We start from the raw sequence: 16,094 nt of genomic DNA, 5'->3' as shown, positions 1-16,094 counted from the left end.
ATGTCACCATCTCCACCCTGGATGACACCCACTTTTAATCTATTCCCAAGATCTGCTTTCTCTAGGCTTCACACTTTGGATTCTCAGCTAGCCTTTCAGCCTGGAGAATATTGACTGGGGACAACTGACCGGGGACAACTGACTGGGACACCCCCTCGATGCCCTGCTGCCATCCCCCACACCTCACGCCTACCTCCTGGCATGGAACCCCAAATCTCTACGACCATTGTCTTCTTGAAGCAGTTAAATAGGAGATCGACACCCTTTCTCTCACATGCATGTGGAGGAGATGGTTTGAGGGGGAACAAGACAAGGGAACCCCGCTACTCTGAAGATCTTTGGAGAAAATCTTCAACCTTTCCTTAAATGAAGGACACTGCCCCAAATTTTTGTTTTTCTTAAATGAATTTAAGTCTCAACTGTTTAAGCGGGGAACTGATGAGGGTTGAAGTCCCTTTAAGATTCCTTTCTAATTGCCCAACCCATGACTGACCTTGATTCACAAATCCTGGTCAAAGGCACCCTTTGAATATCTGGGCCCAGCCCCCATTATCAGCTCAGCTTCCTCCAGCCCTCACCTGATCTGAGCTAACTGAAAAGCCCACCAAGAACTTAGGGGTACCGCCCATCATCTTTTGGGCATAAAAGAGGTGAGCTGGAACGCCCTCTTTGCAGGAGCCCTCCCAGACAACACATGGTATCCTTCCAGCCATGTAAGGGTCCCTACCCGCCAGTGGCCACCTCTGGCCTGGAGTCTTTCTAACTGAACTTTACTTCCAAATTCCTACAATAAACCTTCTATTTATCAATCTAGGTTTTCGGACCTGTAAATTCATTTTACAGGGGACACTGCGTCTCATGGGATTATCTATGCGCTGAGAAATGGGGTTCCCCCTTTCCTTTCCCTCATTAAAAACAATAACAAAACAACACTGAAAGACAGGATCAATTTTGACTATATTTAAGACCTAGAAAGTTGAAGAACAATCTAAATTAGACATATTCACTAAAAGGAGTACGGTCTAATGACTCACATTATAAAAGCCAAGTGGAAAAAAAAAAAAATGCCCATTGTCCAAAGTATTACACATAATTGAACAACCAATAAAGCTAGCTGTATATTAAAAATTTTATGGGCTAATAAGCAAGGCAAGAAAATTGAACAAGAAGAAAGAAGTCCAAATTACTTTAAAGAAACCACAGTTATTTTAATGGTCCCAAGATTCTCCCTAAATAATTGTTTCTTGATGGAAGGGACTATTTTTTGCCTCTTTAGTCTCTCCAGAATTTAGCAAAATATTTGAAACAAAATAAGCATTTAATAAATGCTTGTCAACTAACTAAAGATTCATGTTTTCTTAACAATACTCTTTTTTTTTTCAATTTTTTTTATTATAACTTTTTATTGACAGAACATATGACTGGGTAATTTTTTTACAACATTATCGCTTACACTCACTTCTGTTCTGACTTTTACCTTCCCTTCCTCCACCCTCTCCCCTATAAATGGCATGCAGTCTTACACATTTAACAATACTTTTTAAAGTGGTATTGTATGGCTGAGGGTCATGGAGTACCACTGTGTCATAGAAAGTCAAGCTGAAGTTCTCCCAAAATGCAATGGAGAGATAATACATATTAGGCACTGGTAAATGGCAGCATATTACCAATGAAGAATTTTGCTTAGTCATGTCATCAACTTTGGAGCCAAGATGAAAGAGAAAAGGCAGGAACTCACCCAACCTCTCCCCTAAACTTCTCCAAATTCCTTTACATAATGACACTAAAGAAATTTTTAAAAGTCAGAATACTCTCCACCCTGGAAGAGATTTATTTTAACATTTAGTTAAAAGCTGGGTAATAGGCTACAAAAATAAGCATAAAATAAAAAAGGTTTCTGACCACAGTAAGTTACTACGGTGACAAGATCAAAACACAGACTCAGAAGAAAATAACAGTCAAAGCTCCTACATCCAAAGCCTAGGAAAAATAAGAATTGTTTCTCAGCTAAGGAAGAGCTCAAAAGGAATTTTGAAAATCAAGAGAGATAAAGGAAAGATTATGAAAAGAATTGAGAGAGGTACAAAAGGAAATGGAAAAAAAGCTAATGAGGAGAAGAATGCCTTAAAAAGCAAAATTGGCAAAATAGGAAGAGAGGTACAAAAGCTCAATGGGGAAAATAATTCCTTAAAAATTAGAATTGAGCAAATAGAAACTAATGAATTTATTAGCAATCAAGCTATAATACAGAAGAAAAAAAAAAGGAAAAATAGGGAGAGGGGGGAGTGAAATACTTTATTGGAAAAACAACTGACCTAGAAATTAAAAAATGATTGATCTACCTGGAAAACATGATCAAAAGAAGAGCCTGAATTTTCAAACACTTATCAAGGAAAACTCTCCTTATATTCTAGAACCAAAATAGAAATTGAAAGAATCCACCTATCACCTCCCTTGATTCCAAAATGAAAACTTGCAGGAATATTAGAGCCAAATTCCAGAACTCAGAGATCAAGGAGAAAATGCTACAAGCATCCAAAAAGAAACAATTCAAGTATAGTGGAGCCATAGTTAGGATAACACAAGATTTAGCTAGCAATTTCTATATTAAAGGACCAGAAAGCTTGGAATACGATATTCTGGAGCACAATGGAGCTAGGATTGCAATCAAGAATTACCTATCCAGCAAAACTGAGTATAATCCTTTAGGAGAAAAGATAGAAATTCAATGAAATAGAGGATTTTCAAGCATTTCGGCTGAAAAGACCACAGTTGAATAGAAAATTTGATTTTCAAATACAGGACTCAAGAGAAATATAAAGCAAGTAATCAGGAAAGTGATATCACAAAGGACTTAATTGGGTTTATCTGTTTATATTCCCACATGGGAGGATGATACTTATAACTCATTAGAATTTTCTCATTATTATGGCAATTAAAAGGAGCATATATAGAGGGCACAGTTGTGAGTTGAATATGAAGAGATCATATTTTTAAAAAGAAATGAAATTAGGGGGGGGGGAGAAAGGAAAAGGGGAGCTGGAATGGTGTAAATTATCTGCCACAAAAAAGGCAAGAAAAATCTTTTATACTGGAGGGCAAAAGGGGGAGAAAAGGAAGAGTAAATGAAGTTTATTCTCATCATAATTGGCTCAAAAAGAGAATAATACATGCTCAATATAAGTATAAAAATCTATTTTATTTTTCAGAAAATTAGAAAGGAAATGGGATGTGGGCAAGGGGAAAGGTGTTAAAAGAAAGGCCATATTGGGGAAGGAAGTGATTAATAAGAAAATACTATTGAGGAAGAACAGTGAAAGCTGAGTAGAGTCTGATACCCAGCCTCCATACCAGTCTGCAGACTGAAAAAAAAATAATAATAATAGCTATCCTAGGCCAGAACAGAGCCCATAGTTTTATCACTATATGAACAAGCAGAAGTTTCCCCTAGATTAATAAAAAATAAATATAAAAGCAATTTAATGAAACACTAAACAAGACGAGCCTGCAGACTTACTACTAAGATCCAAACTACAAAACTTGCAGAGTTCAGAATGGGAGAAGGGAGTGAAGTTGGGAGTTGGAACAAGGTAGATCTCTAGTCTAAGATGTCCCTGAAACATTAGAATAAAAATATCCCAAGAAAGCATCACCAGAATCATCCCAAATAGTCACTTCAAAAGTCTATCCTGCATAACTAGAACGAGAAAACAAAAAGAATTTGATCATTAAACAAACAAAACTATTACAATGACAGGAATGGTCTAGATACAAACCCAAAATAAAGAATGACTCTAGTTATCTACAAATAAAACCTACACACACACACACACACTTTAAACATAAATTCAACTAGATTTTTTGAAACAAAGGGAAAAAATGGAAACATAAATGATAGCTATGAAAGAAATATTTGAAAAAATAGTAGCAGTTTGGCAGAAGAGATAGAAAACCTTACCCAAGCTACAGACTCCCAAAAAATTATATTGGACTAAACAGAAATTAACGACTCCATAGGAAGAAACACTTTTAAAGGTTATAACATTTTTTAAATGAAATATAAATCTTCTCACAAGAAAAAAACTGACTTGAAAACATTTTAAAAAGAAAAAAATTAAAAATCAATAAATTTCCTAAATGCTATGAACCCCCCCAAAAGCAGAGTAGAAACAGAAAGAAGCTATCAATTACCTCCTAAAAGAAGTACTAAAACGAAAATCCATAGAAACATTATATTCAAAACCCAGGGTTTGTAAGCCAAAAAACAAACAACAACAACAACAACAACAACAAAAGACAGTAAGTTAAGTATTCAGAAAGAATTCAAGTACCAATAGTCAGGATCACACAAAATTTAGCATCTACGCTGTACACTTCAATGCTGTAAGAGGATGTATTCTGATGGAAGTGGTTATCTTCAACATAAAGAAGATCCTACTCACTTCCAGTTGATCAATGATGGACAGAAATAACTACACCCAGAGATGGAACACTAGGAAGTGAATGTAAATTGTTAGCACTACTGTCTTTCTACCCAGGTTACTTACACCTTCGGAATCTAATGCTTAATGTGCAACAAGAAAGTGGTATTTACACACATATATTGTATCTAGGTTTTATTGTAACACATGTAAAATGTATGGGATTGCCTGTCATGGGGGGAGGGAATGAAGGGGGGGGGATAATTTGGAAAAATGAATACAAGGGATAATATTATAAAAAAAAAATTACTCATACATATATACTGTGGAAAAAAAAATTCTAAATAAAAAAAAAATTTAGCATCTATCCGAAAACAGAAATATTTCAGTATAAAGGATAAAAATTAAAAATTAGAACAACTCTGAAGTACCACTTCACACCTATCAAATTGGCTTATGTGATAGAAAAAGAAAATGTTGGAGAGGATGCACAAAAATTGAAACACTAAAAAGTTGTCAGTAGAGTTGTGAACTGATCCAATCACTCTGAAGATCAAACTGAAGTTATAATCAAAGGGCTATAAAACTGTGCAAACGCTTTAACCCAAAAATACTGTAAAGGGCTAGAACTGAGCAGATGGACTTAACATAAAGTAACCTAGCACTTAAGGCTAATTACCAATTGGACAATTCTCTTGGAGGATGACCCTACTCAACACTATTCTGGCTGGATCTGTGGGTGTGGACAAAGAAAGGGAAGAGAGATCAGAGGGTGGAGTAGGATAAGCAGGATCATTATTTGGCTATGGAGAGAGAGAAAGGAAGTGTGGAGATTCCTATATCTAATCCCCTGATAGTGACCCAAAAAGACCAAGAATAAAGGCTTTTGCTTATCCTGACTCTGGCTGATTCTAAGATATCTAAGGTACCTCCACTACTGTATCCCAAAGAGATCATAAATAATGGAAAAGTGTTTGCACCAGCGCTATTTGTAGTGGCAAAGAATGGAAATTGAATAGATCCCCCATTAATTGGGGAATAGCTGAACAAATTGTGGCACATGAATTAATTGGAATACTATTATTCCATAAGAATTGATGAGCAGGCAGATTTCAGAAAAATTTGGAAAGACTTATATGAACTGATGCTGAGTGAAGTGAGCAGAACCAGGAGAATACTGTACACAGTAACAGCAACACTGTGTGTATAATCAACTTTGATATACTTTGCTCTTTTCAGCAATACAATGATCTAAGATATTCTAAAAGACTCATAATGAAAAATGCTATCCACATTCAAAGAAAGAACTAGAGTCTGAATGCAGTTTGAAGCATACTATTTTCATCTGTCTTTGCTTTTTGTTTTCATGTTATTTGTTCTTTTTATTTTAATTCTTCTTTTACAACATGACTAATGTGGAATATTATTATTGTACAAGCATAACCTTTAAATTTAATTTAAATTTAAATTATTATTGTACAAGCATAACCTTTAAATCTTGGGGGAGGAGTGAAGGGAAAGGAAGAAAAAGGTGGAAATCAAAATCTTGTAAAAGTCAATGTCAAAAATGAATAAATACATTTTACTAATAAATAAATGGATCAAACAGAAATCTATACACACAGGGAGGAAATAGCTGAGAAAGTAGTGATACTTGAATTGCACTCTCATTTGAATTTGTCAAAGGAGAGAAAAATACAAACGTGGATAAAAATTGAGTACAGAAATAAATTTCTCTCAACAGGAAAATAGAAGGGAAAGGGGAGAAAGGAGAAGAGACAAATAGAGGGAGGAGATATTAAAAGGAAGGATTAAGTCCTAGGAGAGGGAGAAAGGATTCTAAATAAAAACATTCATAGCTTTCTTTGATATATCAAATAATTAGAAATTAGGGAGCTATCCATCAATTGAAAATATTGAACAAGCTACAATACATATATGTAATAGACTATTATTGTGCTGTTAGAAATTATGAAAATGATAATTTTATTAAAAAAAACTGGGAAGATTTATTATGAACTGATGCAAAGTGATTTAACAGAACCAAGAGAATAATTTATTGTTTTTGTTTTTTGTGAAGTAATTGGAGTCAAGTGATTTGCCCAGGATTACACATCTTTTAAGTGTAAAGTGTCTAAGGCCACATTTGAACACAGATTCTCTTGATTTCAGATTTGGTGCTTTATGCATTATGCCATCTAGCTGCCCCGTAAGAGGATAATTTAGACAATTACAACAATATTTTAAAGACAAACCACTCTGAAACATTTAGGACTTCTGAACAGCACTATGACCAACCAGAATTCCAGAAAATTAATGAAGAAATATACTACTACCTCCTTAGAGAAAAGTAAAAAACTCAAGAGCATAAAATGAGACTTTGTTGGGATTTTGAACATGGTTAGTGTTGACATTTGTTTTATTAACTATAAATCTTTCTAACAGTGGTTTTTGTTTTTTCTTCCTCTTTCAATTTGGGAAAAGGGGGCGTAGAGAAGGCAAATTTTTTGCTAAAAGAAAAGATAAAATTTGTTTTTTAAAAATGTCTTTTAGATGCTATTTTTACTCCTTTTTTCCTTTAGAAAAATAAGTTTATACATTATCCTTTAAAATTTTAATCCTTTCTTTTAATCCTTATTTTCTCTATTAGCAAATCTATGCAGCAAATCCAGTAACATTTCATCTTTTATGCTTTCATGTTTTCTGGTCTTAATATAATTAAACACTAATGTAGTTCTTCCAAACAAATCCCAGTTTGATTGGAAACAGATCACCAGCTAAGAAACAGCAGTCATCTACCCTAATAATTTCTTGATTAACTTGACACAGTCTGAAACATCTAACAAAATTTTTCAAATTAAGTAAGATTAATTTTCCTTAAATTTGTGAGTACTGCTTTAGCTTTGAATGTAAACTGATAATTCATCAAGTAAAATCAAGTTTGATCTTTGTAAGGTAAATAAATTGAAATCAATCACTACTTCTAAAGCATCTTTTATTTAGACCTCCGTGTTCTAGAAACTATCTCTAACACTATTAAGTAATATGAAGAATTTCAGCAGCACTTCCCTGAATGAATGAATGAGTATTTATTAAGGAGTATTTGCCAATCACTAATATATATGTTAGGAATACAAACACAAAAGCAAAGACAATGTTATATGATTCACACATACCTGAGTTTTTAAAATTTATTCATACTTTACTTTCTTAAAAGTCATAAATAGAAACAAAATGAAAATATCAATATTATTATTGTGAAGGCATTATTTTTAATATAGGTAGCTGTGTACTTGAAAGGGAAGAAAAAACATAACCAAATAACATAACAGAAAATGAAATCAATTATATATTGATGGGATAGATTAAGATATTCTTATTATATATGGTAATTATCTCAGAATCAACTGTTTAGAATCAGGCCATCCATTTGCCAAACTAAATATAAGAATTGCTTTAAAAATACTATAAGAAAAATGATTTTAAAAAAAATATGGTAACAAGCAAAACAAGTCTAATCCTAAATTATTTAAATAATAAGCAATCACTAACAACACAAATAACATCAATATTGGTTACAATATTTTTACACAGAATTTAACTGATGTATATCTATTTTCCTGAGAAAATCAAGAGTCCACAAAATACCATAGTTAATAAATGTGTCTTAGATCCCAAGCAGAAAAAACTGATGACAAAAAAGGCTATTATTGGTTTAAAATACATAAAATTTTATGAAAAAAATCTAGATAGAAAAAAGTTTAGAGTTTATCAAATCTAACACCCTATCTGGAGAATATATTTTGTCTATGATATTCTCAACAAATAGAATTTAATATTTGATTTTTCAGTAGCACTAAATACTAGGAAATTCTTCCTGAAATTCCTTCTACTGACGCTAAATCAGCTATCCTATAAATCCTAATCAATGGTACTGACAAAGCATTTAAGTTATTAAATCAGAAAGCTACTTTAAGATGCTATGTCATATTCAGGTGTAGAGAGAAACGTTTTTTAAAACAATTATGTGAAGGTATCTCATTGATGGAGAAATCTATTATGAACTCACAGAGAGATACTTTCTCTGTTAATAGTTAATAAATGATGCTCAGCAGTAACAGGCCACTAACCACTGAGATGTGCTTCAAAAATTATCAATCAAGAGTAACCATATCTTATACACAGCAATATCTTTCAGGAATTGTGTGCTTTTATAAAAAGTTAAACTTTATTTCTTTATTTTCTCAACATGAAAGCACAAACACTGACTTTTTAAAAATTTATTAATTCCCCCCCCCCAAGAGAAAAAAATCAGAACAAAAGGGAAAAACCATGGAAGAGATTAAAGAACAGAAAAAAAAGAAGTGAACATCGCATGTGTTGATTTACATTCAATTGCCATAGTTTTTTGGATGTAGATAGCATTTTCTATCCAAAAATCTATTGGGATTAACTTGGATCACTGAACCTCTGAGAAGAACCAAGTCTTTCATAGTTGATCATTGAACATTTTCGCTGATATTGTGTACGTTTTCCTGGTTCTACTTGTTTCACTCAGCATCAGTTCATATAAGTCTTTCCAGATCTTTCTAAAATCAACTTGTTCATTATCTTTTATAGAACAATAATATTCCATTACTTTCATATACTACAATTTATTCAGCTATTCCCCAATTGATGGCCATCTAGTCATTTTCCAACTCTTTGCTACCACAAAAAAAAAGCTATTACAAACATTTTTGCACAAGTGGGTCCTTTTCCATCCCTTATGATTTTCTTGGGATACAGACCCAGTAATGGCACCGCTGGGACAAATTGTATACAGAATGTGATAATTCTTTGATTCTAGTTCCAAATTGCTCTCCAGAATGGTTGGATTATTTCATAACTCCATCAACAATACATTAGTGTCACACTTTTTCTGTATTCCCTCCAACATTTATCTTTATCTTTACCTGTCATCTTACCCAATCTGAGAGGTATGAGGTATACCTCAGAGTTCTTTTAATTTGTATTTCTCTAATCAATAATGATTTAGAGCATTTTTTCAAAGGATTTAATTTCATCATCTGAAAAATGTCTTTTGTATTCTTTGACCAACTAAATGGTAATTTTAAAATTTGGAGATAAATTAATATGAAAGTTTTAATTAAAAGTTTTTACAGCTCAACTTATTAAGTATCAATGGGATTATGAAAGAACAAAAGTATAAAGTGCTAAGTATAGTAAGTGGTTAGCAGATACTTAATAAATATTTGTTTCCTTTTTTCTCCTCTATATATTTCTTTCATTTTCAAAATTTTTAATCTTTTTTCTTTACCTGAGTCTCCACTCCTTGCTCAAGTAAACGTTTAGCCTGATTTTCAACCTCAAGTCGAGCTCTTGCAACAAAAAGTAGATCATTTTCTATTACTTCTATTCCCGAGAGATCAATTCCTTGAGAAAGATAATCTATTTGGGGAAAAAACACATATTTAAAAATTTTAGAAGTGAAAATATAAAAACATTATAGCATTTACTATCATATAGCATTCAAATTACACAAATTGTAATTAATTTAAGTTTTTTTCCATTTAAAATAATTCTTGAAAATTTTTAAAATTCTTTTTCATAATAGCAAATCTCTCTAGTCACTAGCATGTCAAATATGAAATCTATTTTTCAAAATATCTTTTGTTGACATTTCTGGCTTTTTCATTTTCTATCTATCCTTTATTCCTCCTGAAGTCCAAAGACATTCCTTAAAAGAATAGAAAATTAACCCAGGAATTATATGGACATAATTACAAAACACTTTTCATACAAAAGTCAGATCTAAACAACTGAAAAAAAACTAACTGCTCATGAAAAAGCTGAGCGATAGGATAAAATTACCAAAATTTTTAATTTACTTATCCAATACTATACCTATCAAGCCACTAAAAATTTATTTTACAGAATTAAAAAAAAAATTATTTAGAATTTATTTGAAGAACAAAAGACTATCAAAGGAATCATTGAAAAAAATTATAAAGGGGATGTCTTAGCTGTATCAGATCTTAAACTGTATCACAAAGCAGTAATCATCAAAACAATCTGGCATAGTCAGTGTAATAAATTAGGTATCCAATACATAGTAGTAAATGAACATAGTTTTAGGGACAAGTCGTTATTTGATTTTAAAAAAAAATTACTGGGAAAACGTAAAGTATTTTCGCAAAAACTAAGTATAGACCAACAACTCATACTTTATACCATGATAGGTCAAAATGGGCATTATGCAGACAAAAAAAAGGGGGGGTGTGATATAAACAAAATAGGGGAACATGGAACAATTTAATTGTCACATTTATATATGAGGAAAGAACAAGGTGGTAGAGAGGATTACAGAAAATAAAATGGATAATATTTATTATATTAAATTTAAAAGGATTTTGCAGAAACAAAACCAATGTAGCTAAGATGAGAAGGAAAGCAAAAAACTGGTAGAAACTTTTTTTTTACAACAAATTCCTTTGATAAAGACTGCTTATTCAAAAAAAAATTTTCTCAAACTTATAAGAATATAATTCATTGCCCAATTTATAAGTGGTCAAAGGATATGAAAGGCAATTTTCAGATGAAGAAATCAAAGCTATCTATAGTCATGTTAAAAAATTGCTCTAAATCACTACTGATCAGAGAAATGTAAATTAAAACAATTTTGAAATATCACCTCACATCTATCATATTGGCTAATATAACAGAAAATGAAATTGGGACACTAAGATACTATCGGGTGGGGTTGTAAAATGATCTAACCATCTAACCAGAGAAATTTGGAACTATTTCCAAAAGGCTAGCAAACCATGCGATGACCTAGAGATAATAAACTAAAATTGCTCTCTCTCTAAAGTTACCAATGATGTCTTAGTTGCCAAATATAATGGTCTTTTCTTATTCCTCAACTACTTGATCTCTCTATAAACTTTGACATGTCAATCATCCTTTCCTTTTGGATTCTCTCCTCTTTCTAGGTTTTCGTGACACTTTCTCCTATCTTCCTGAACTCTCTTCAGTATTCTCTCTCTTTCTTTCTGTCTCCTGGTCTTGTTCTTGCATTCTCTCTTTCTCCTTTCTTTCTCCCCCCACCTTGAAAGTTAAGGTTTTTGTTTTTGCCCCCAATGTGTGTTGAGTAATTCACTATTATGTTTTTGGGGGGGGGGTTTTGTTGTTGTTGTTTTTTTTTTTTTACTGATATACACATATATAAAGAAACTTAGATATTTTAAATGTATAGTGTCACTAAAAATATAGTTTTCTTATTAGCATAATTAGTGTTCCCTAACTACATGGTTTAAAAATCAGGATGTATTCAACTGATGCTGAGTGAAATGAGCAGAACCAGAAGATCACTATACACTTCAACAACAATACTGTATGAGGATGTATTCTGATGGAAGTGGAAATCTTCAACATAAAGAAGATCCAACTCACTTCCAGTTGATCAATGATGGACAGAGGTAGCTATACCCAGAGAAGGAACACTGGGAAGTGAATGTAAATTGTTAGCACTACTGTCTGTCTGCCCAGGTTACTTGTACCTTCGGAATCTAATGCTTATTGTGCAACAAGAAAATGGTACTTACACACATGTATTGTATCTAGGTTATATTGTAACACATGTAAAATGTATGAGATTGCCTGTCATCGGGAGGAGGGAGTAGGGGGGGGGGATAATTTGGAAAAATGAATACAAGGGATAATATTATAAAAAATAAAAATAAAAAAAAATCAGGATGTATTCTAGTAGATAACTGGAAAATGTGAGCTATTATTGAATTTTATTGCTTGATGAAGCAAGAATAAATACTGTCTTACACACACACACACACACACACACACACATACACACACACACACAAAAGAAATTTTAAAAAAGAAAGAAAAAGAATATGCACTTTGAGATACCTTAATGTGCCTTGAAGAAATAGCACATCAATAATAAACTACAGAGAGACCTGAAATGGGATTTTTTTGTACTTTAACTTTACTAAAACTAAATCAATACCTTTTTAAATATGAAATTTTATACAAAAGTTGAATGACAATAAAAGTGATGATGAGTTAAGCACTTTGGGGGACAAAGTGACAGCAGTAGGAATTATAGGGTGGATGCCTAATAATATAGTTTTTCAACATATGTATTTCTTTACTGATAAAGCAAATAAAAGTTTATCAAGAGTTTAAGCTCTGGAGAATTCAAGGTATCTAAAATTCTATGCTGATTGTTTTTAATCTCACTTCACTTTAAAGAACACTGCTAGAAATAAAAAAAAAAAATTTAAATTGAATGGACAGCTAATTAGTTTGAAATCCATAGAAATATGTTTGATTTCAAACAGTTCAACTGCTTACAGTCTATATGGTTTTAAAACCGAGGGCAGAATGCATATCTTATGACCTCATATTTGCTTCAGTGTACATAAAATCCTGTATCTAATGAAAAATTGTTGACTGTCAAAAAAAGTCATCATATCTGCTATGACTCTGATTTGTTGGCTCCTGCTCCTCTTCATCATTACAACCACCCATTTAGGAAATCCACTGTAAAGATTTGGCATCAACCATTACAAAGACTAACTTTTGAGATACAAGATTTAGTTCTTCCAAAGCAGGAATGTCATAATTTTCATGATAAAATTTATGGCTTTTTTTTTTTTTTTTTTTTTTTTTTTTTGCTTATCCATATTTCCTTTTCTTTTCTTTTCTTTTTTTGGTTGTTCTCCTTGGCAATTCTCTAGTTTATCAATATATTTCAAAACCAGAGTTCCCAGAACTGAATATAAAGAAAGGCAAAAGACATTCATTGCCCTCAAGGAGTTCACAATTTAATAGCGGAGACAACAAAAATTATTTGTACATAATGTACAATGTACAAATAAGCTACATAAAGAATAAATAAGAATTAATAAACAGTAAAGCACTTAAAAAAAAAAAAAGAGGAGCTAGGAAAGACTTTTTGTAGAAGATGGACTTGAAGATAACCAAAGAAGCCAGGAGATAGGAAAGCATTCTAGGTAAGGGAGAGAGTCAGAGAAAATACCTAAAGCTCAAAGATGAAGTACCTTATCAGTGGAATAGCAAGAAGATCAGTGTCAATGGATCAAATAGGACACAATGGGGAATAAATTGTAACACTCAGTGATGCAGGAAAGGGAGGAGATGTTATGTTATGAAGTGCTATGAACAGCAGAGAATTTTTGTATTTGAAGCAGAAAATATAGAACACTTCTAGAATTTATTGAGTGGCAAATGGAAAGTAATGTGGTTAGACCTACACTTTAGAAAAATCACTTTGGTGGCTAAATGGATGATGGAGTGGAGTGGGGAGAGATTTCTTCAGGTAGATTTATCAGTTGGCTACTGTAATAATCTAGGCCTGAGGTGATAAAAGTCTGCACTTGGATGATAACAGGAGTAAGGAGATAAAGAGACATGTTCTAGAGATGCTACTAAGGTGAAATTGACAGACCTTAATAACAGGTTGGGGGAGAGGGATGAAAAATAGTGAGAAATCAAAGGATGACATCTTAAGTTGTGAACCTGGGAGAAGAGGAGGACAGTGGTATGCTTGACAGTAACAAAGAAGTCTGGAAGGTGGGATAATTCAGAAGGTAAAATAAAGAAATTATTTTTAGACATGTTGAATTTAAGCTATCTAATGGACACCAGATTTTAAATATCTAAAAGGAAGTTGGAAATTCGAAAAGGAGATTAACAGAGAAGTTAGATTTGAGAATCATTATAATAAAGATGATAATTAAATCCATGATGACTGGTAAGAAGACCATACATTTAAGAATTTTTTCAACTCTAGGATGGAATAATAATGATTATGGCCTAGACAAAGCTACCATACAAAGAATACCATATTCCCCGATGCAGCAACATTTATTACAGACCCATCAAGTAAAATCAAGTTAAGAAAGAGTATTTTTTAAACCTAATTTATATGAAATAGTACTGAAATAGTTTCTGGCAAAGAAAAGAAAATCACTGATGATTTGTGACAAAGAGAAGAGGTTAGAACTTCTTAAAGTTTCCGTGGGCAATGTAACTTTGCCCTTTGAAATTAGTGCTAAGGCAAGACATTCTGAAATGGAAATGTAATATAATTCTGGGTAGACAATGAGGCAAGCAATTTAAAGATCAAAGAAATAAAGATTGGAAGAAACTGGCTCAAAGTATCAGGAAAAAGCACTAGAGGAAAAGTGAATAGGTTAAAAAAAAAAAAAAGGTGTTACAATTAAAATATTATCCTTAAGGAGATAATGAACAGAACTTTATGTATTTGACAGTCCTATTTAATTTAAAGAACAGACAATGTATACCAACATTCAATAGATTTCCTATTTTTTACAAGTCAAAGTGAAAGATGAAGTAGAACAAATGAAAAGTGTAGACTAGTTAAATCTGTAAAACTCTAATGAATGATCTTACTTATTGTTCCAGTAGAAAAATACTTTACTTGATATTGGTAGTACCTCTGCCCATCTCCCTTCTATACTGATGTTTCTTTTGAATTATATCACACTGACATAGTATGAAGTGCATGAATGAAATACAAAATGTTTAATGACACGGTTCAAAGTCACTTTTGACTCCCTAACTTCTCTTTTTTCAATCTATCTTATCAAACACAAATTTCAACTGATTCTGCTTTCACAAGGACTTATTTCTTCTTCAGTACCACTTTTACTGCCCTAATCTAGGTCCTCATTATCTCATGGAAACAGAGTTCTGAAACAATCTCTTAGATGTTCTTCATGCTTCTAATTTTCCAATCAAATTCACTCAATATGTCACTGACAAATAATTTTCGAAAAACATCATTTTCTTCCTTAAGAACTTAAAATGATTTATTACTGCAATCCCAAACTCCTCAGGTTGGCATTCCCAGATTTTCCAGGCCTACACTTTGAGACAGGCCTTATATGCAGTAGAATTAGGTTCTTTTGAGACTGGTGCTTCCTGCTTATGCTCTATCCATACACTTATAGGAACTTCACTTATCTTTATGTGTTCTCCATAACAACAAGAACAGAACTGAGCAACAGGGACTCAATTTGTTCACTGACCCATAAAGTACAATAAATAAGAAAGCAAGAGGAATAAAGCTAAAGGAAACATATTTGGAAGTAATTGTGAGACAATCCAATAAGGGGAAAAATGAGTCATAAAACAGGCAGGAAAGAAAACACAATGCCAGTAAAACAGGATGAGCTACATGTAAGTCAAGTCATAAGTAGGAAAAAGGAAGTCTCAGATATAGTCTGAAGATGATCACTCTTTGTACTTTGAGGAAATTCACCTGACCTTACTATGTACCTTTGTTTATACACACAAAAATTAGGAAATTCTTTCTAAAGTACCTTTAACACTTAGAAAAAATGTGAAATAAAATTACAAGTAAAAAAAAATTAATTCACACAGAAAAAAAAGGAAAGAAATATTGTTATGAATGAGTGAATGTCCAAATTTCTATCTGACTTTATAACTTTCACATGTAAAAGATAATACAAACAAAACTTTTAATGAAGTACTTTGGGATTGATGATGACATAAGAGGGGACACTAATTTTGTTTTGGGACCAAACTGGTATTTTCATTGGGAACTCCTAATAAGGAAAGTTCAACTAATGCTGACATACC

At 32.4% G+C, this 16,094-nt stretch overlaps 1 protein-coding gene across 1 annotated transcript in view; it reads right to left on the bottom strand.

The window, feature by feature from the left end:
• COG5 (component of oligomeric golgi complex 5) overlaps nt 1–16,094 on the bottom strand; it is a 344,010-nt gene that overhangs the window by 200,690 nt on the left and 127,226 nt on the right. Inside the window, exon 7 of the mRNA XM_074268349.1 lies at nt 9,742–9,872. Coding sequence (XP_074124450.1) covers nt 9,742–9,872 — 131 coding nt within the window. The remainder of the gene's footprint in view (nt 1–9,741; nt 9,873–16,094) is intronic.

Source organism: Sminthopsis crassicaudata, chromosome 5 (assembly GCF_048593235.1).
Source record: "Sminthopsis crassicaudata isolate SCR6 chromosome 5, ASM4859323v1, whole genome shotgun sequence".
NCBI classification, from domain to species: domain Eukaryota; kingdom Metazoa; phylum Chordata; class Mammalia; order Dasyuromorphia; family Dasyuridae; genus Sminthopsis; species Sminthopsis crassicaudata.
Note: the sequence above shows the minus strand (reverse complement) of the source record. Positions and strands in the feature narration are given on the sequence as shown.